General features: G+C 53.3%; 1 protein-coding gene across 1 annotated transcript in view; it reads right to left on the minus strand.

The window, feature by feature from the left end:
• Positions 1 to 1,089: 1,089 nt before the first annotated feature.
• The window catches only part of mecom (MDS1 and EVI1 complex locus), a gene marked incomplete at both ends in the record, with an annotated part of 198,272 nt that continues 177,631 nt past the window's right edge, over positions 1,090 to 21,730 (minus strand). Inside the window, 10 exons of the mRNA XM_084444394.1 lie at positions 1,090 to 1,224; positions 1,831 to 1,996; positions 2,101 to 2,370; positions 9,449 to 9,593; positions 11,160 to 11,329; positions 13,430 to 13,507; positions 13,966 to 14,132; positions 17,766 to 17,792; positions 20,458 to 20,548; positions 20,764 to 21,730. The exon at positions 20,764 to 21,730 is cut by the window's right edge and continues 510 nt beyond it. Coding sequence (XP_084300520.1) covers positions 1,090 to 1,224; positions 1,831 to 1,996; positions 2,101 to 2,370; positions 9,449 to 9,593; positions 11,160 to 11,329; positions 13,430 to 13,507; positions 13,966 to 14,132; positions 17,766 to 17,792; positions 20,458 to 20,548; positions 20,764 to 21,730 — 2,216 coding nt within the window. The remainder of the gene's footprint in view (positions 1,225 to 1,830; positions 1,997 to 2,100; positions 2,371 to 9,448; positions 9,594 to 11,159; positions 11,330 to 13,429; positions 13,508 to 13,965; positions 14,133 to 17,765; positions 17,793 to 20,457; positions 20,549 to 20,763) is intronic.

Here is a 21,730-nt window from a genome sequence, read left to right on the forward strand (position 1 = left end):
TTTCTAGGAGAAGGGCGTGGCCTGTACTCTGTACACGCATGAAACACGGTCAGACCAGGGTGCTCAAATACAACCAATCACATACAGGCCAGAACTCTCGCCTCCTTCCCATTGGGTAACAAAAATGTTCTAGACATAACATTGAGCACCACGTCCATGTTTTCCTCTGTCCAGCTGCCTTTGCTGTGCAAAACATAGAAACTTGACAGAATAAATACAGCTATTATTACTCAGCATTATTATTTTCACCATAATCATCATCATCATCATCGCTATGGTCATTGTCACTAATATGAATCAAGGTAATCAATAATCAATCATGGGTTGTTAAGGTCACTGGATGTTTGCTCTGGTGGAGGGGGGGTTGGGTCGGGTCTGGGTCGGGTTTGGGCCGGGTCTGGGTCGGGTCTGGGTCGGTTCTGGGTCGAGGTCGGGTCTGGGTCGGATCTGGGCCGGGTCTGGGCCAGGTCTGGGTCGGGTCAGGTCTGGGTCGGGTCTGGGCGGGCGGTTCCGGGGGAGGACGGGTCTGGGCCGGGTCTCGGTCGGGTCTGGTCTGGGTCGGGACTTGGTCGGGCGGTTCCGGGGGAGGACAGGTCTGGGTCGGGACTGGGTCAGGCGGTTCTGGGGGAGGACAGGTCTGGGTTGGGTCTGGTCTGGGACGGGTCTGGGTCGGGTTGGGTCTGGGTGGTTCCGGGGGAGGACGGGTCTGGGTCGGGTCTGGGTCGGGTTTGGGTCGGGTCTGGTCTGGGTCGGGACTTGGTCGGGCGGTTCCGGGTGAGGACAGGTCTGGGTCGGGTCTGGTCTGGGTCGGGACTGGGTCGGGCGGTTCCGGGGGAGGACAGGTCTGGGTCGGGTCTGGTCTGGGTCGGGTCTGGGTCAGGACTGGGTCAGGACTGGGTCGGACGGTTCCGGGGGAGGAAAGGTCTGGGTCGGGTATGGGCCAGGTCTGGACGGGCGGTTCTGGGGGAGGACAGTGACCCTGCTTGTGTGTAAGGCGTTCTGCTCAGCAGTCTCTGGCGGGCGGCGGGCCCAGCGGCCGGCGGGCTCCCAGTGCCATCGGGGTCAGCGGGGGGTCAGGGGTCAGGGTGATCATACGTGGCTGAGGGACTGGATGGCGCTGGACTCGGCGGCGGCGCGCGCCAGGCTGTGCCACATGGTTGCCGAGGTGACGGAGGCGGGGTGGAGCGTGTCCTTGTCGGCCAGGGACAGCATCATGGCGTAGGCCTGGAGGAGGGGGGCGGGGGGGGGGGGGGTTAGACCGCAACACAAAAACACAAAAACACACACACACACACACACACACACACACACAGAGGAGCGAAATCTACCAGCATGTTTTTTGTGTTTTTTTTACTGAGAAAAGTAGCACATACACACACACATACCTGTATACACAAACACGCACACACACACAGGGCCAATGTCTCCTATAGGAGGAATAGGCGAATGTCTGGGGCCTCCATCCCTCGCAAAACCTTTTTTTTGTGTGTGTTAACATTGTCATTGGATACGGTACTGTACGTGCCAGTGATCATACAACCAATCAAAATCACAGATTTTGGAGATGCCCCCACCGTCCCCCAGAAATAGATTGATCTGATTGGCTGCAGCCCCAGCCGGATGTGACATGTTCCAGTGTGTCATTGCTGCTGCTGATGGCGTAACGTCACATGACGATGGGACGATGGCGCCTCAGTCTTTATTGCTTGATGGTGGGTGTGGCTTATCTTGAAAGGGGGCCTCCACAGAAAAGTTTGCCTAGGTCCTCCAAAAGTCTAGAGCCGGCCCTGACACACACACACACACACACACACCTGCACGCCATCTTACCTGGGACTTGGACTTCCTGTAGAGAGGCTGTTTGGCGGCCTCGGGCAGGCCGGGGGCGATCCCGTCGCTGAACTCGCCGTCCTCCATCTTCTGCATGTCTGAAAAGTGATGCATGTGATCCAGCGCAGAGTAACCGCTCGGCTCCTCCTCCTCCTCCTCCTCGTATCTGGGGAGGCGGCCAATCACAGCAGAGTCAGTACGGAGTCACACTAGCCTGCAGGTATAGTGGTAGCGTGCGTTTGGGACTGCTCAGTACGTGTGTGAGCTTACCTCCCCGGGGAGGTGTTACAGTTTAGTTGTAAGTCGTTCGGTCCGTCAAAGTCTAGGTCATCTTGTATGATGTCATCGTCTAGGTTGCTAGGGAGGGCTTCGTCCCCCGGTTTCCCGGCGGAGTCGCTACGCTCCTCCCCCTCCCCCTCCTCCTCCTCCTCCTCGTCCTCGTCAGGGCCGAGCTCCTCCCCTTCCTCCTCCTCCGGGTCGGGCGTGTGGCGGCTCGCCAGCGGCGGCTTCTCCTCCTCGAAGGGCCCGCCGCCGTTCAACCTGCGGACAGACGACACGCACGGCGTTCAGACGCGTTCAGGCCCGGTCTGCCTGTGTTCAGAGGGGAGGGTTGGGAGGGGAGGGAGAGGTTGGTGGAGGGGCGGGGGTGTGACCCACGTTAAGGGGGCGGGATTCCAACCCGCGTTCAACAAGCTCTCCCAGGCCGGCGAGGCGGACCGGCTGACCGTTGCGCCAGTAGGGACCCCCTCCCCCCCTCGGAGGGATGGTCAGGGAGCTCCACCCACCGGCTACTCTCACGTTTCACCGGGTGACCGGGGAAAAGAGGAGTCCCGTTCATCATGGCCGGGGTGGGGGAGAGGAGGGGGCCCCGGGGCGGGGGCCCCGGCGCACCCAGCTGATCGCTGTGCCACTTAGCTGGCGGGGGCCGCGCTGCCTCTCCTCCGCCTGTTTATTTTCCTACTATCTTGTATCCATCTAATAGGCAAAATATTTAGCTGACAGCCCCATTATGAGAGAGTTATGAGAGCCGCTGCCAACCCCCCCCCCCCCCCCCCCCCCAGAGAGGAGGGCCAGCTATCCAAACCACCCCCCCCCCCCGGCGTCCCCACGGAGAGGAGGGCCAGCTATCCAAACTCAGCCCGGCCCTTAATCTGCCCGCCGACACAGCGCCACAGGAAACCGCCATTTGGTAAATCATCTGGAACCGCATTAAGACTGATTCACTAATTACACTCTGGGACGTCTTTCGTCAGCTCCCAAAAATGCCATTTCTATCACAAAGGGCCCGGAGAAATGGAGAGGGAGAGAGAGGGATGAGAAGAGAGAGAGAGAGAGAGAGAGGAGAAAGGGACAAGAGACGAGGGAAGTGGAGAAAACGATCCGCATCAACAAAATCACCTGGTAGATTAGAGCTCCCTTACAAACAGGACATGAGGTGTTTGGAAGGGAAGAGCTGACTTGGCGATCTGCGGCCTTTCTTACGTTAACCAGGGGGGATTATGGGACTGGGGGCAGTCAGGCAGTGGGGGAAGTCACAGATTACATTTATTTAAATAACTGTAGTTGGGTGTTTTTTCTTCAGACTTTTAAAAAAAAATTTTTGTTATTTGACTCAAGAAACTCACTTTTACTTTTACTTGAATATATAAAGTACCTGAGGTATTTGTCAACTGCACTTAAAGGTATAATATGTAATATGTGGATTAAAATAAACATTTTTTCAAAAATAATAAATCCATAGGGCTTTGCGAAGGCTGGAGAGTAAAAGTATTGCTTTTTCATAAAAAAGAATATTTTGTCTGAAATGATTACATTATGCAATTTTGACAGCCCGACAATGACACTCTGTTGATATCATACCAGCCAATAGTATTACAGCGTTGGTACTGCGCGCTGGGTTGCCAGGTACTATTCTAGCTTCACCACTGTGAGATTAGCAGTAGCCAGCTAACATTATACTTTCATGAATTAGCAGCATTATAGATGTTGGGTAGCATCAAGTGTGTGTGACTATAAAATGGCAGCTTTTCCGTCCACTTCCGCTCACTCTTTTCAGCTAAACGTTTGGTAAAATGGCAGAGTTTTGTCGTCCTGCTTCTCCGCCTGAGCTCCGGTGAACCGTGCGATACGAATCTCAAAAGCTCAGTGACCGAAGAAGGAGCAAAAGTCGGATAAATATCGGGCCAGCCTTTGCTCGTTGGACGGAGTTTATGGAGTTTCATGGGATAAAGTCGCATGATGACATGGCTACTTTTCTACTAGACCGGTAAGCTAGCTAACTAGCTATCGTTATCTTTCTTGGAATCTGCATAGCCAGACCTAACGTTATCTCCACACTGCAGCATCTAACATAACGTATTAAATGGCACTCTGATATACTTGTTTGTGATTACTGATTAGTGTAACGTTATGTTCCTCTCGGAGTGAAGATCTTATCACAGTATGACTGAAACTAGAGCCCGACTGATAGGGATTTTTGTGACCGATACCGATAACCGATTATACAGCGGGGAAAATCACTGATAACCGATATACAGCCGATATAGTGAATTTTTGAGCTGGAATGAAAACTGGCCTTTTTCTGTGTGGATTGTGCAAAGATTTTGCACCGATATGATTATGCAAAGGTACAGTCCCAGTGACAGTAGTACAGAGACAGCTGCTTTCTTAAACCAATGACTTTAAGTTTATTCAAAACTTAAGAAAAGGAGTAGTGGAAGTGGAGTGACACAGGCACAACAATACCAGCACCATTGGCATCACAGTTAGGCATATAAACAAAAATAAAATAAATATAGTAGCAGGCTAGCAGCTAAATAGTATTGTAAGTAGTGTAAAATAAAGCATTACACTAGGGTTTAACAGACCCAAGACATGTACTTTTTGCATACATTTTATTTTTCCTATCGGCGTGTATCGGAAGACATTTTACCGATATGACCCGAAATGACCAAATGAGGCCATATCGGGTACCGATATATCGGTGACTGTTAATCGGTCGGCCTCTAAGTGAAACAGTGCATTATCTGGTGTTTTGGCAGCAAATACGTTGTGTTGTTGCAGTTATTATCTTTAGACACTAGATGGGGGAAATAATCCACATATTACATATTATACCTTTAAGTACAGAGTACAATAGACACTTTATGGTCTCAACCAACGTGGAACACAATGGGAACACACTTCTGTTTGCATTCCCCCTGTCCCTTCTCTTGAAGGAGGATTCAGATCTCTTTCTGGTCCACTTCAGCTCTAACGGGAGCTCAGTCCACTTGACATTCACACTTGTTCTTTTCTAGAACCTAACTCATTTGACGTGAGCAGCCAAGACGACCTCAACAGCCTCATCTGGGATTAGATGATTTCTCCAATTTATTAATTTTGACAATGATGATGACAAATGCTTTTTCATAGTCCAAATGCAGAGCTCTGTCTGTCCCATGATCAAGACACACTCTCAGAGACACACTCTCAGAGACACACACTCTCAGATACACTCTCAGAGACACACACTCTCAGAGACACACACTCTCAGATACACTCTCAGAGACACACACTCTCAGAGACACACACTCTCAGAGACACACACTCTCAGACACACTCTCAGATACACTCTCAGAGACACACACTCTCAGATACACTCTCAGAGACACACACTCTCAGATACACTCTCAGAGACACACACTCTCAGATACACTCTCAGAGACACACACTCTCAGATACACTCTCAGAGACACACACTCTCAGACACACACTCTCAGATACACTCTCAGAGACACACACTTTCAGACACACTCTCAGAGACACTCTCAGAGACACACTCTCAGAGACACACTCTCAGACACACTCTCAGAGACACACACTCTCAGACACACACTCTCAGACACACACTCTCAGACACACACTCTCAGAGACACACACTCTCAGAGATACACTCTCAGAGACACACACTCTCAGAGACACACTCTCTCAGAGACACACTCTCAGACACACACTCTCAGAGACACACACTCAGAGACACACTCTCAGACACACACTCTCAGACACACTCTCAGACACACACACTCTCAGAGACACTCAGAGACACACACTCTCAGAGACACACTCTCAGAGACACACACTCTCAGAGACACACTCTCAGAGACACACACTCTCAGAGACACACACTCTCAGACACTCTCAGACACACACTCTCAGACACACACTCTCAGACACACTCTCAGACACACACTCTCAGACACACACTCTCAGAGACACACTCTCAGACACACACTCTCAGACACACTCTCAGACACACACTCTCAGAGACACACACTCAGAGACACACTCTCAGACACACACTCTCAGAGACACACACTCAGAGACACACTCTCAGACACACTCTCAGACACACACTCTCAGAGACACACACTCTCAGACACACACTCTCAGACACACACTCTCAGAAACACACACTCAGAGACACTCAGAGACACTCAGAGACACACACTCTCAGAGACACACACTCTCAGACACACACTCTCAGAGACACACACTCTCAGACACACACTCTCAGACACACTCTCAGACACACACTCTCAGAAACACACACTCAGAGACACTCAGAGACACACACTCTCAGAGACACACACTCTCAGACACACACTCTCAGACACACTCTCAGACACACACTCTCAGACACACTCTCAGACACACACACACTCAGAGACACACACACTCAGAGACACACACTCTCAGACACACACTCTCAGACACACTCTCAGACACACACTCTCAGACACACACTCTCAGAGACACACTCTCAGAGACACACACTCTCAGACACACACTCTCAGAGACACACACTCTCAGACACACTCTCAGACACACACTCTCAGAGACACACACTCTCAGACACACACTCTCAGACACACTCTCAGACACACTCTCAGAGACACACACTCTCAGACACACTCTCAGACACACTCTCAGAGACACACACTCTCAGACACACACTCTCAGAGACACACACTCTCAGACACACTCTCAGAGACACACACTCTCAGACACACTCTCAGACACACACTCTCAGACACACTCTCAGACACACTCTCAGAGACACACACTCTCAGACACACTCTCAGACACACACTCTCAGACACACACTCTCAGTCACACACTCTCAGAGACACACTCTCAGACACACACTCTCAGAGACACACTCTCAGAGACACACACTCTCAGACACACACTCTCAGTCACACACTCTCAGAGACACACTCTCAGGTCACTCCTCACACCTTTACTGCTCTAAATGATGGTGAAAAGGAGTCCAGTAGGGATGCACCGATATGAACATTTTGGCTGATACAGATAAGATAATAACATTGCTGTCATGGCCAATAACCGATATTTACCAATGTCGATATGTTCTGTATAAAAACAAATGTCTATGATAATCAAATGTTATACATACAGTACTGAAAAACACATGGAAACACTGTTTCTATTACAAAACATTCGGAAAAGCCGATAAATCATAGATTTACCACATTATTTCCTCTCAACAACAACACACAGCAGCAGCTTGACAGAAATAATTATCGGCTGTTCATATCGACCCTGTTTTGCACATCGGACGGATACCGATATATAAAAAAATGACTAACATCGGCTGCTACCGGTATGATTGCCAATATGTCGTGCATCTCTAGAGTCCAGTAGCCGACTCCTCTTCAGAATATAAAGTTATGTGTTTTGGGAGCATGCCAGTGTTGTTTGTCCTGAGCTGTGTATGATAAGCCTTGAGGGCCAAACCGGCCAAAAACAAACCAGAACATGGTGATATCAGATGAGCCGGGAGAGCTTGGCCTTCTCAAGGCAGTGATGAGAACCGTACCAGCAGGGGGTCTGAGTTGGATTAGTCCAGACGGGTCTGAGTTCGTTTGGAGCGTTCACATACTGTATATGTGCAAAAATCCCAGCCAACTGCTCCCCAGTTCACTTAAAACAGGCGAAAAGGACCTTATGACTCGTTCTCAGTTCACTGGCTCCGTCAGCCTGATGCTGAACAGGTCAAAGGCTTTAATCATACTGTGTTCCTTCCTACACCATGTGCCCAGCGGGAAAGTTAGGGAATAAAATGAATGTAAGTTGTATACGTTTTTTTTCTTGAAAGTAATGCAAACATTTTAAAAACAACGTTTTTATTAGGTAACTCTTTACTCCTACTTGAGTAAAATCTTAGACTAGGACTTGTACATGTACTCTGAGTCCCTACATGTACATGTACTCTGAGAACGTGTCTCTCTCTCTGCTCTCTCTCTCTCTCTGGTCTCTCTCTCTCTGCTCTCTCTCTGCATGCGGGCCCTTCCCAGATCAGAGATCTGCAGACGGACCAGCTCTGGGAGAGGGAGAAAGCTCTGTGATTAAGAAAACAGATTCGCTAATTATGCTTTCAAACGTGGTAATTTGCTGGGGATAAAGTATCTATCAGAAGGAGTCAGGAGCTCAGCACTTTGAAAGGAAACACGGAGCGACCCTCTGACCCCACCTTCTCTACCCTCTTCCTGTAGGCAGACATGTTGGCTCCAGATGTGGGCTTCTTCTCAGGGCTGCACCTCTCTCTCCCTCCCTCTCTCTCTCTCTCTCTCCCCCTCTCTCTCTCCCTCTCTCTCTCACTCTCTCTCTCCCTCTATCTCTCCATCTCTCTCTCTCCCTCTATCTCTCCATCTCTCTCTCTCCCTCTATCTCATCTCTCTCTCCCTCTATCTCTCCATCTCTCTCTCTCCCTCTATCTCTCCATCTCTCTCTCTCCCTCTCTCTCATCTCTCTCTCCCTCTATCTCTCCATCTCTCTCTCTCCCTCTCTCTCTCCCTCTATCTCCATCTCTCTCTCCCTCTCTCTCTCTCTCTCTCTCTCTCCCTCTGCTCCCCCAGTCTCTCCCTCTCTCTCTCTGAGGCGGGGGTGAACAGACTGACCTGTGCAGACCACTAGCCCCGCTATCGTCCACCATCACGCTCTCAGGAATGCATTTGCATAATCATCTGACTGCACACTGATATCTGTTCACATGCGCGGCCAAAAGTCAACAGTTAAAACCAGCCTCTGCACGTTTCCAAATGTTGTAATTATCCAGAATGTCAGTGATGATTGCTGTTTTTTTTTTTAACCCAGAACCCCCCTGGGGACGTGGTCATTAATGGTCTGAAGAGCATCAGAAGGGCCCGGGGCTGAGAGGTGCCAGGCGGAGCTGAAGCTGTGGCCACTGCTGTGTGTTTATAATCATCTGAGCTCCCAGCCCCCAATATCGGCTGGAGAATTACACACAGGCAGCCTCATGTTCACATGTGTGTGTGTACGTGTGTACAGTACGTGCGTGCGTGCGTGCGCGTGCGTGTGTGCGTGTGTGTATGTGTGTGTGTATGTGGACACTTGTGTGTCTGTATGCTATGGAACAAAACAATGATGGTAGTGTGTATTGCAGGTTGTGAGGATTGCGGCCACAAAGATACAGCCAACATACAGTATACTCATTATGCACACACACACACACACACACACACACACACACACACACACACACACACACACACACACACACACACACACCAATTAACAAACAAAAAGTGACACATACCCTTCCTCAGAATGGTTGGGCGATGGCTGGTTCTGGCCTGTGTTGCCAATAAAGTTTCGTATTTCGTTGAAGTAGGAGTCCTCTTTGTCGTCCAGTATGGCGCTGCTGCTGTCCAGTTCCGACCGAGGGGACGACATGGCCGTGCCTGCAGGACAACAACAACAACAACAACACTCTCATCACCACCACAACATGGCCGTGCCTGCAGGACAACAACAACACTCTCATCACCACGACAACATGGGAATGGTGCGCGGGGGAACCTCTAGGGGATGAGAGAACCTCTTAGACAGGCTCTAGGGATGAGAACCTATTAGACAGGCTCTAGGGATGAGAACCTCTTAGACAGGCTCTAGGGATGAGAACCTCTTAGACAGGCTCTAGGGATGAGAACCTCTTAGACAGGCTCTAGGGATGAGAACCTCTGAGACAGTCTCTAAGGATGAGAACCTCTTAGACAGGCTCTAGGGATGAGAACCTCTTAGACAGGCTCTAGGGATGAGAACCTCTTAGACAGGCTCTAGGGATGAGATCCTCTTAGACAGGCTCTAGGGATGAGAACCTCTTAGACAGGTTCTAGGGATGAGAACCTCTTAGACAGGGTCTAGGGATGAGAGCCCATTAGACAGGTTCTAGGGAAGAGAACCCCTCAGACAGGTTCTAGGAATGAGAACCTCTTAGACAGGCTCTAAGGATGAGAACCTCTTAGACAGGCTCTAGGGATGAGAACCTCTTAGACAGGCTCTAGGGATGAGAACCTCTTAGACAGGTTCTAGGGATGAGAACCTCTTAGACAGGTTCTAAGGATGAGAACCCCTCAGACAGGTTCTAGGGATGAGAACCCCTCAGACAGGTTCTATGGAAGAGAACCCATCAGACAGGTTCTAGGGATGAGAACCCCTCAGACAGGTTCTAGAGAAGAGAACCCCTCAGACAGGTTCTATGGAAGAGAACCACTCAGACAGGTTCTAGGGATGAGAACCCCTCAGACAGACTCTGGCAGAACACGGCCTAGTCAAACGTGCTGAGACTTCTGAGGGGAGCGGAATGTAGCATTCTGGAACTCTGAGCGCTGTTCCGCGGCCGCGTTCCACTGCGTGATTTAATAGAAGGACTATATCTGATTAAGCAGACACCTCCGGCGGGGAGGTTTACGGCAGGCTGGCCAGGTGCTGCTTGTCCCGGCGGTGATTCAGTGAGTCCCGGCAGGACGGAGCCAGCGTATCATTCCACCGACGTGTGTGATTTGTGCTGCGACAGCAGCTCACTGGGAGAAACAGTCACAATGATATTGTGTTGTTGCAGAGCGACAGGCAGATTTATTCCACCTCATTTCTTAGCTTCTCAAATGTTTGAACCATAAGTTAATCATATTACACTCTATACGCAATACAGCTGGAGGATTTACTGAGGTAATTCAGCCTGACTGTGCTGGTGCAGCAGCTGCGCTACTGGAAAACCTGGCTGAATCAGCGGTGTTGAGGGTGTGTGAGGTATATCCTGGTAGACTCAGCGGTGTTGAGGGTGTGTGAGGTATATCCTGGTAGACTCAGCTGTGTTGAGGGTGTGTGAGGTATATCCTGGTAGACTCAGCGGTGTTGAGGGTGTGTGAGGTATATCCTGGTAGACTCAGCGGTGTTGAGGGTGTGTGAGGTATATCCTGGTAGACTCAGCAATGTTGAGGGTGTGTGGATCGGGGCGTGGGGCTAACCTGACAGGTTTCCGTTCTCGTGTTTCTTCAGGTGGCGGTCCAGGTTGGTCTGCTGGCCGAAGCAGCGGTCACACAGGTGACACTTGAAGGGCTTCTCTTTGTTGTGGATGTTCCTGATGTGACGCTGCAGGTTGGACGAGATGCTGAAGGAGCGGTCGCAGTACTTACACCTGAGGAGGCGAGGAGACAAGGAGACAAGGAGACAAGGAGAGGTTGGAGTGAACGCTGAAGGAGAGCTCGCAGTACTTACACCAAAGGTCAAAAACAAAAAATGAAAACAGAAATATTCTCATACTCTGAGTGTATGGCGCTATGGAGGAACACACACACACACACACACACACACACACACACACACACACACACACACACACACACACGCCCAGAGGCCGGCGGTTCCCCTCTCCTCTGTGATGGAGGAGGTTGTTCAAGGTGAAACGACTCTGTCTCTCTTATCTCCGGCCAGCGCGCAATTAAATCTCCTTCTTTTCTCACAAAACAGGCACGCAACTAAAAGTGCTCTAGCCCCTCTGACATTACAGCCAACGCCAAGTTTCTCCATGCAAAATTATACAAGATGATTACATCTTTTCTCCTGCTGGAATTAGCCGGTCTGATTGGCCTCTCCCTTGGGAGGGCGCGTTATCTTCCCAAAACACCGCAATAAACCGCTGCGCTCATTAATAGCATTCCAGCATGCGCAGTTGAGTCTGTCCCACCAGGGGGGAGGAGCCCTGTCTGCCCCTCTCACACACACACACACACACACACACACACACACACACACACACACACACACACACACACACACACACACACACACACACACACACACAGAGAAGAGGAATGACTCCATCTGCCGGGGCCTGGACATCTGCCCGCGTTCCTCATCACCCCAATTTTTCACGACCCCCACCCCGACATCACGCCCCCTCCTGTCACCCCGGCGACGGACGCCATTTTTCATCAGGCAAATTATTTATCAGTGTGATAATCGTTCCAGGGTTGTAGGGTATAGAACATACTGGAATGCCCTGGGAAAAACCATGTCGCAATGTTGGCCCGACAAATAAGGGCTGTCATGGAGAATTCATTGCGCACGAGTGTGTGTGTGTGTGTGTGTGTGTGTGTGTGTGTGAGTGTGTGTGAGTGTGTGTGTGTGTCCACGCTTGTTGTGTACACGCTACAGCGGAGTGTTTGTGTGCGTTTCTGTGTGCGGACGTCTCGGCCGGTCTCCCCCGCGGCCACAGGTGACCGGTGAGGGGGGTGATCACAGGTGACCGGAGCCCTGGAGAGCGGTCAGGGGGGCGCAGGGCGCTGGATTGTCTGTGCTCATGGGCCGAGACGCGGGCGCGAGGGGGGGGGTGATCCTGTCAGAGACTCTCACTCCCAGATCCTACTGCCCACAGCACACCGCACGCCTTTTAAGGCTGGGTATGCTCAGTACATGAGGACACACACACACACGCACACACGCACACACGCACGCACGCACACACACACACACACACGCACGCACACACACACACAACGATCCAACAGGACTACCAGATGTATTTGTTTATTCTCACACTCATTGGTCTGTGCCAACACTGCTGTCACCTCTGTGTGTCTGTGTGACAGAGCAGCAGTGAAGCTGTACTTGTGTGTCTGTGTGATGACAGGTGAGTGTGTAGTTGTACTTGTGTGTCTATGTGAGGACAGGTGAGTGTGTGTTTATGTGATGACAGGTGAGTGTGTGTGAGTCTCACCTGTACGGCTGCTCTCCTGTGTGTGTGTGTGTGTGTGTGTGTGTGTGTGTGTGTGTGAGTCTCACCTGTATGGCTGCTCTCCTGTGTGTGTGTGTGTGTGTGTGTGTGTGAGTCTCACCTGTATGGCTGCTCTCCTGTGTGTGTGTGTGTGTGTGTGTGTGTGTGTGTGTGAGTCTCACCTGTATGGCTGCTCTCCTGTGTGTGTGTGTGTGTGTGTGTGTGTGTGTGTGTGTGTGAGTCTCACCTGTATGGCTGCTCTCCTGTGTGTGTGTGTGAGTCTCACCTGTATGGCTGCTCTCCTGTGTGCGTGTGTGTGTGTGTGTGTGTGTGTGTGTGTGTGTGTGTGTGTGTGTGTGAGTCTCACCTGTATGGCTGCTCTCCTGTGTGTGTGTGTGTGTGTGTGTGTGTGTGTGTGTGTGAGTCTCACCTGTATGGCTGCTCTCCTGTGTGTGTGTGTGAGTCTCACCTGTATGGCTGCTCTCCTGTGTGTGTGTGTGTGTGTGTGTGTGTGAGTCTCACCTGTATGGCTGCTCTCCTGTGTGAGTCCGAAGGTGTCGCGTCAGGTTGGCGGACCGAGGGAATATTTTCCCACAGTATCTGTTGAGCAGGAGAGCTTGTGATTATGTGGTCTTGCCAGCGAACCTTTGCGCTGCTGTTTAAGAATGTGGACGCGCAGACAAGCATGTATTTGGCCGTTCATTTCTGAGAACCTGCACAGCCAATCACAACCAGTGCTCCAGAGGAACCTGGAGACGCGCGGTGGCCATCTTGGGTAAGCGTACGCGTGGTTAAAAGCAAGTATAGAACTCTGCGTACCCTCACACAGTAAGGACGGGCCAACAGGACGTACGGGCCAACAGGACGTGGATCAAGTCCCGAAAATAAAGATCTTTTTACCGTGTTAGTACGTGTGTAAGTTCCTGTGCTGTGTGTGTGATTAGTGTGTGATATGTGTAAACACCAACACAGTGTATGAGATGCAGAGAGAGCACACGCACACGCAGTCACACAGGGATGGGAGCGCTGCTCAGAGGCGGCGGAGGGGGCGTGGCTACCTGCAGGTGTAGCGCTCCTTGCCCTTGCGCAGCAGCGTGTCCGGGAGGGCCGTGGGCGGGGCTCGGAAGTCAAACATGGACGGCACAGAGCGCATGAGGTCACCTGACTCCGCCTTCAGAGAACCAAACGTCTCCAGCTTCTCTGCCATGGTCTCTATGGCTGACATCTGAGGAGAGAGAGAGAGAGAGAGAGAGAGAGAGGAGGGGAGAGAGGGGGGGGGGGAGAGAGGGAGAGAGGGAGAGAGAGAGAGAGAGCGAGGGGGGGCGGAGAGGGAGAGAGAGGAGAGAGAGAGATAGAGAGAGAGAGGGTAGAGAGAGGGGGAGAGAGAGAGAAGGAGAGAGGGAGAGGGAAAGAGAGAGGGAGAGAGAGATCAGTGGTCACAGAGATACAGACAGACTGCAGGTGACAAGGATGAGTCATGAGTGTCAAATTATGATTTTAAAATCAGTGCCACAAAACATAGTCAGTGAAGGTCAGGTCAGGCAGTCTCTAAACAATGTCTCATACTCTCTCTCTCTCTCTCTCTCTCTCTCTCTCTCTCTCTCTCACACACACACACACACACACACACCTACAAGAGCATGGACTGCAGCCAATCATATGAAGGCTTACATTTGCATCAAAATGCCTGGAATCCTTGGAGGAGAGCGGAGATACATGTACTTGTCAGATGGTGTGTGTGTGTGTGCATGTGTGTGTGTTTGTGTGTGTATGTGAGAGAGAGTGTGCAACCCGGTGGTCATAGCTGATTAATTACCAGCACTGTGTGTGATCAGAGAGAGAATGTGTACTTGTTGTTCTGTAACATTGTTTGTGTGTGTGTGTGTGTGTGTGTGTGTGTGTGTGTGTGTGAGAGTGTGTGTATGTGAGTGTGTGTGTGTGAGAGAGGGAGAGAATATATGTGCTTATAATGTGGATGTGTGTGTATGCATGTGTGTGTGTCTGTGTGTGTGTGCTGTGTGTGTGCGCACGTGTGTGTCTGTGTGCTGTGTGTGTGTGTGCACGTGTGTGTGCACATGTGTGCCTGTGTGTGTGTGTGTGTGCAGGTGCGTGCGTGCGTGTGTGTGTGTGCGTGTCTGTGTGTGCAGTGTGTGTGCGTGTGTGTTCGGTGTGTGTGTGGGTGTGCGTGTGTGTGTGTGGGGCAGGGGAGTGATTCATGTCCACTGCTGGGCTGTAAACCATTCTGTGCACAATGTGGGCAGACAGCACATTCGTCAATATGAAAGATGTTGACATTACTGATCAAGGGCCAGACACGGATAATAATGATATCGCTGTGCTGGGGGAGGGGGGGGGGCGCGGGGGGGGTCCCAGCAGGCCTCAGGGCCTGTCAGACCATCTCACACAGGAGGCTTTTTTATTTTTATAAAGGGGCCACAAATTTGCATTATTTTGCGTGTATTGAATTTTCTGGGTGTTTCTTCGTCTTATTTCAATAAGGCGACAAATCAGTGGTGATCTGCAGGCTCAGACCTGACTCTCTCCATCTCACTCTACAACCCTGTCACTATCACACTGAGAGAGAGAGAGGGAGGGAGAGAGAGGGAGGGGGGGAGAGGGGGATAGAGAGAGAGAACAGGAAATGAGGGAAAGAAAACAGGAGAGAAGAGGGAGAGAGAGAGAGGGAGGGAGGAAGAGAGAGGGAGAAAGAGAGAGGGAGAAAGAGAGAGGGAGAGAGCGAGAGAGGGAGAGAGAGAAAGAAAGAGAGAGAGAGCGAGGGGGAGAAAGAGAGAGGGAGGGAGAGAGAGAAGGGGAGAGAGAGGGAGGGAGGGAGGAGCCAGAGTGGTGGTTGATGGATGATGAACGCCGTGGCGTGGGGAAGGCCTGATTAGGAGTGACGGCCGAGTGTAAAGTTCCTGCCGGAGCGCCGGCGTTCCGGCTCAGGAGGATGTGGGGTGTCAGGTCCGTTTGATTAGGAATATCAGGGCTTCGTGAATCAGACCGGGAGGGGGGGTGGGGGGGGGGGGGGGGGGGTGGGTGCACGCAGAGACGGGGAGAAACGCTTCCATATTTCTTGTGAATGTGCGATCTGTGTTTCGGGGTCTTTCTGCGCCCGCAGGGTGTAGCTGGGTTTGTTTTCCCTGCTGTAACTCTGGAGCATTAGCTACCCCTAAAGCTGCCCCGGGTATTTCCCTCTGTCGTCGGGGGGGGCTGATGAGGCCGGCCCACCCTGTCCGCCATGGCGCCCGCCAGGGCCACGCTCCCACCGGGCCCTTCTCACGCCCCCCCCCCTCCCCTCCCCCCTCCCATCCTCCTCCCCTGCGCTGGCGTCCGGGGCGGTTCTGTGGCGAGCGATCTGGTGTCCGCGCCAGACGGAGCGGCAGCAGCGTCTCGGGAGCCTGGCGGCGTTCACCGCTTAACGTTACCGGAGACGCAGCCGAGAGTGAGACGGGATGGAACACCACTCTTCAGATACACCCCCCACCTCCCCTCAGAACCAGACCCCCCCTCAGAACCAGACCCCCCCCTCAGAACCAGACCCCCCCCCAGACCAGACCCCCCCCAAACCAGACCCCCCTTGAACCAGACCCCCCCCCCCCCTCCGTGTGTCTGTGAACTTGCTTGTTGCCGTAGTGTCTCAGCGGGCCGCTGCTTGATTAGTTATCTTCAGATGTCAGTGATGCCGGAGAGCGGCTTCATTAGCGAGATGCATTTCTCAATTGTTGATCTTTATCAGGAACCAGATGTCCTGGGGGAGGAACCCCCCCCCCCCCTCCCCCCTGCGCCCCTCAGCAGGTCCCTCAGTGACTGTTTACCCTCTCGCTGATGCAGAGCAGCCCCCCCCCCCCCCCCATGCCCATTCCAGCAGGCTCAGCTCTCCAAATAAGCAAACACCCCAGCAGCGCTGCTAGACGAGCGCTTTAGCTGCTCTGGAAATCCCCCTCGCCAGAGTAACGCCTCTCCAGCCCAACACGCCTCAACTGGCCTGCTTGTTTGGACCATAATCAACTCAACTAGATCGCAAAAAAACTTCGAAGCTCCAACAAAAACACTTTCTCATTGCTGTACAAAAAAACTTAGGAAGCTCTACCAAAAACCATTTTCTCATTGTCGGCTGGTGATTGGTTGATGTCAGGTCAGTGATAGCTGGTGATTGGTTGATGTCAGGTCAGTGATAGAAGTTGATTGGTTGATGTCAGGTCAGTGATAGCTGGTGATTGGTTGATGTCAGGTCAGTGATAGCTGGTGATTGGTTGATGTCAGGTCAGTGATAGCTGGTGATTGGTTGATGTCAGGTCAGTGATAGCTGGTGATTGGTTGATGTCAGGTCAGTGATAGCTGGTGATTGGTTGATGTCAGGTCAGTGATAGCTGGTGATTGGCCAAAGCAGCGTCGGTGCTGAGAGATATGGGTTGTTATAGTGGGGATGTACTGTAGCACACACAGGTAGCATTAGAATGTGTCTGGTATCCCGACGGTATCTAGATATGATTTAACCTGATTAGATTTACACCTGGTATTACTATGCGTCTCCAGCGTTCACACTGAGATATGATTGAGATCTGATCGTTCTGTCCGGCTCAAACTACCCCCCGTCACATCCTCCACTTGATGTGTTTACACCCGGGCAGCTGTTGTGTGTGGATTGACAAACGCAATTGCGTTTGAACTTGTGTTCAACGAGGTCACGACGCATCCCTGACCACCTCTGCAGGGGGTCAGGCTGATCAGATCACAATCTGTCCTCAGTCTTAGGTGCCTTTACACCTGTACTGTCATGTGGTCAAGCACAGTCTGATCGCGGTCAGATCACCCAGAATGCACTGTGTATGTGAAAGGGGCACATGCAGGAACTCACCCAGGTCCGCTGGTCCGGCATCCGGAACTGAGGGGGCGGGGACAGAGGGAGAACAGCCGTCAGAACCAGGAAGCAGGAAGCAGAGCGTAAATCAGCACATTCTGACTGGATACACACGGCCAGGGAGGTGCGCGTTAGGACACGGTCAGGTGACCGGCGACTAACGTCTTAGAAAGGCCCCGGGCCAGAGAGCCTGGGAATGATTGATCTGTCCAGACGTCATAAAGCAATAAAGATGGCCGCCTCAACGCTGTAGCTGTTCTCCCTGATAGGACAGCTTATTAAACTGGGGGAGCCGGCCGCGAGGCCAGCCTCTAGTTCACAGAGGGAGGAAACGGGACATAAATCAACCGTCCGAAACAGCCAGTAAAAACCATTCCTGAAACAGGCAGTAAAAACCATTCCTGAAACAGCCAGTAAAAAAAAGTCCGGGCTTGAGAAAGTGCTGTTTTCACTTTCCATCCTACCGTTCTCGCCCTGAAGACTGGACGCACGCACGTCAACGCATGTCAACACACACACACACACACACACACACACACACACACACACACACACACACACACACACACTGAGTCACACACTGAGTCACACAGTAACGACAGGAGTACAGAGGCCGGGGGCAAAAATCCAGAACTTTAAGAGCATATCATTTTTTATATTGTAGTCAAACACACATATGCAAGGATGTGCTTTTTCATTCTGCCACATCTGGTTCAGATAGCTGAGAACAGGCCCAACGCTCTCTACCAGACCAGCGCTCTCTACTGGACCAACGCTCTCTACTGGACCAACGCTCTCTACTGGACCAGCACTCTCTACCAGACCAGCGCTCTCTACTGGACCAACGCTCTCTACTGGACCAGCACTCTCTACCAGACCAACGCTCTCTACCAGACCAGCGCTCTCTACTGGACCAACGCTCTCTACTGGACCAACGCTCTCTACTGGACCAGCACTCTCTACCAGACCAGCGCTCTCTACTGGACCAACGCTCTCTACCGGACCAGCGCTCTCTACCAGACCAGCGCTCTCTACTGGACCAGCGCTCTCTACTGGACCAGCGCTCTCTACTGGACCAACGCTCTCTACTGGACCAGCGCTCTCTACTGGACCAGCGCTCTCTACTGGACCAACGCTCTCTACCAGACCAGCGCTCTCTACTGGACCAGCGCTCTCTACCGGACCAACGCTCTCTACTGGACCAGCGCTCTCTACTGGACCAGCGCTCTCTACTGGACCAACGCTCTCTACTGGACCAGCGCTCTCTACCAGACCAGCGCTCTCTACTGGACCAACGCTCTCTACTGGACCAGCGCTCTCTACCGGACCAGCGCTCTCTACCGGACCAGCGCTCTCTACCAGACCAGCGCTCTCTACTGGACCAACGCTCTCTACCGGACCAGCGCTCTCTACCAGACCAGCGCTCTCTACTGGACCAACGCTCTCTACTGGACCAGCGCTCTCTACTGGACCAACGCTCTCTACCGGACCAGCGTTCTCTACTGGACCAGCGCTCTCTACTGGACCAACGCTCTCTACCAGACCAGCGCTCTCTACCAGACCAGCGCTCTCTACTGGACCAGCGCTCTCTACCGGACCAGCGCTCTCTACCGGACCAGCGTTCTCTACTGGACCAGCGCTCTCTACTGGACCAACGCTCTCTACCAGACCAGCGCTCTCTACCGGACCAGCGCTCTCTACTGGACCAACGCTCTCTACTGGACCAACGCTCTCTACTGGACCAGCGCTCTCTACTGGACCAACGCTCTCTACTGGACCAACGCTCTCTACTGGACCAGCGCTCTCTACTGGACCAACGCTCTCTACTGGACCAACGCTCTCTACCGGACCAGCGCTCTCTACCGGACCAGCGCTCTCTACTGGACCAACGCTCTCTACTGGACCAACGCTCTCTACTGGACCAGCGCTCTCTACTGGACCAACGCTCTCTACCAGACCAGCGCTCTCTACCGGACCAGCGCTCTCTACTGGACCAACGCTCTCTACCAGACCAGCGCTCTCTACCAGACCAGCGCTCTCTACTGGACCAGCGCTCTCTACCAGACCAACGCTCTCTACCAGACCAACGCTCTCTACCAGACCAGCGCTCTCTACTGGACCAACGCTCTCTACTGGACCAGCGCTCTCTACCGGCCATAACGCTCTCTACTGGACCAGCGCTCTCTACCGGACCCATCTGGAGCCCAGCGCTCTGTACTGGACCAGCTGGGATCCCGGCACTCTGTCTGGGCCTCAGAACCGGGCCAGACCACCCTGGACCCGCTGTGACAAGAACCAGGACAGACCACCTGGGTCCAGATGGGACTGCTGTACCCTGTCTGGGCCTCAGAGAGGAGGGCCTCAGAACCGGGCCAGGCTGTTCCCTAATGAAAGGAGGGCCTCAGAACCGGGCCTCAGAACCGGGCCAGGCTGTTCCCTGCTGAGAGGAGGGTCTCTGAACCGGGCCTCAGAACCGGGCCAGGCTGTTCCCTGCTGAGAGGAGGGTCTCTAAACCGGGCCTCAGAACCGGGCCAGGCTGTTCCCTGCTGAGAGGAGGGCCTAAGAACCGGGCCTCAGAACCGGGCCAGGCTGTTCCCTGCTGAGAGGAGGGTATCAGAACCGGGCCTCAGAACCGGGCCAGGCTGTTCCCTGCTGAGAGGAATGCTGACACGGCGCAGACCCAACCCACCTGAGGATGGAAGAGGAAGCCAGGCGCCGGACGCATGTACTTGTCCTTCAGAGCCTCGAACGGATCCACCATCTTCCTCTTCTCAACCCTGCTGATATTAGAATTCGTTCAGTTCTTACATGCACACTACAGGAAACCTGTCACACTCAACGTCTGGACAGAACTGATGTTCAGAACTACATAGAACATAGTGTTGACTCTCACACATAATATAACATAGTTACTACTGTGTAATAGCTTGATCATTATACGAGAGGAGAAGGTGCTGTTAGCGGGGGCGTGTTTTAGTACTGGAGATCACAGTACCTGTAAATAGGATCCATGAAGAAAGGGGCGGGCCTGGCGTGCTGCAGGGAGGAGGCGTCGGCCTTGGGTAGCTCCGCCCCCGCCTTGTCTTCTCCAAACAGGCTGTTGACCTTGGGCCCTTCGTCCACCCTGGCCCTGGGCCCCCCGCGGGCCCTGGCGCCGCCCATGCTCAGGTCCAGCGGCTGGTCCTGGTTGGCGGAGAGCGAGGCCCCAGGCTCGGTGGGGGGCGGGGGCGCGGCGGAGGGGGGCGCGGGGGGCTTCTCGTCCTTGCGCCTGGTGGTGAGGTCGAAGGGCGACTCAGAGGTCCTGCTCTGCCCCTTCTCGGGCTGGGACGGGGGGGGCGGCGGCTCGGCCTTGGGGCCGGGGGGGCGGAGGTCCCTCTCGGGGGGGAAGGGGTACATGGGCGAGGAGAAGGCGGGGAGGAAGGGCAGGGGGAACATGGAGGGGTACGGCAGCGCCCCCACCTGCTTGTCCTGCAGGCTGGCCAGGCCGGCGGAGCCAAAGTACTTCTCGGCGATGGAGGCGATGGCCTTTATGGAGTCGCTGACGGCGCCGGACACGGCCGTGTGCTCGTCCAGTGAGGAGGGCGGGAACAGGGCCGGCCCCCCAAGGAAGTCCTTGGCGCTACCGCCGACCGCCAGACCGCCGGGGCTCTGGAACCCCGCGACCTTCCTCTGGGGGGGCTCGCCGTCGCCGCCGCCGCCCGCCTTCCTCGGGGCCCCGCCCTTGCCACTGTCCCGCTCCCGCTCGCTCTCCGGCTCGCTCTCCAGCTCCGAGCCCGACGTGGTCTCCAGGTCGCTGCCGCTCGGCGTGCTGATGTCGTCCAGGTCGCTGCTCTCCGACTGGTCGCTGAGCTTGCTGCCGCCGTGCCTCCCCTGCTTGGACGACGAGCCGCCCTGCGGGTGGTGGTGGTGGCGGCGCCGGCGAGGCTCCGCCCCCTCTGCGTCGTCGGCGGCGGGCGAGTCCT

Source organism: Borostomias antarcticus (assembly GCF_949987555.1).
Source record: "Borostomias antarcticus genome assembly, chromosome: 1".
Lineage (NCBI taxonomy): Eukaryota > Metazoa > Chordata > Actinopteri > Stomiiformes > Stomiidae > Borostomias > Borostomias antarcticus.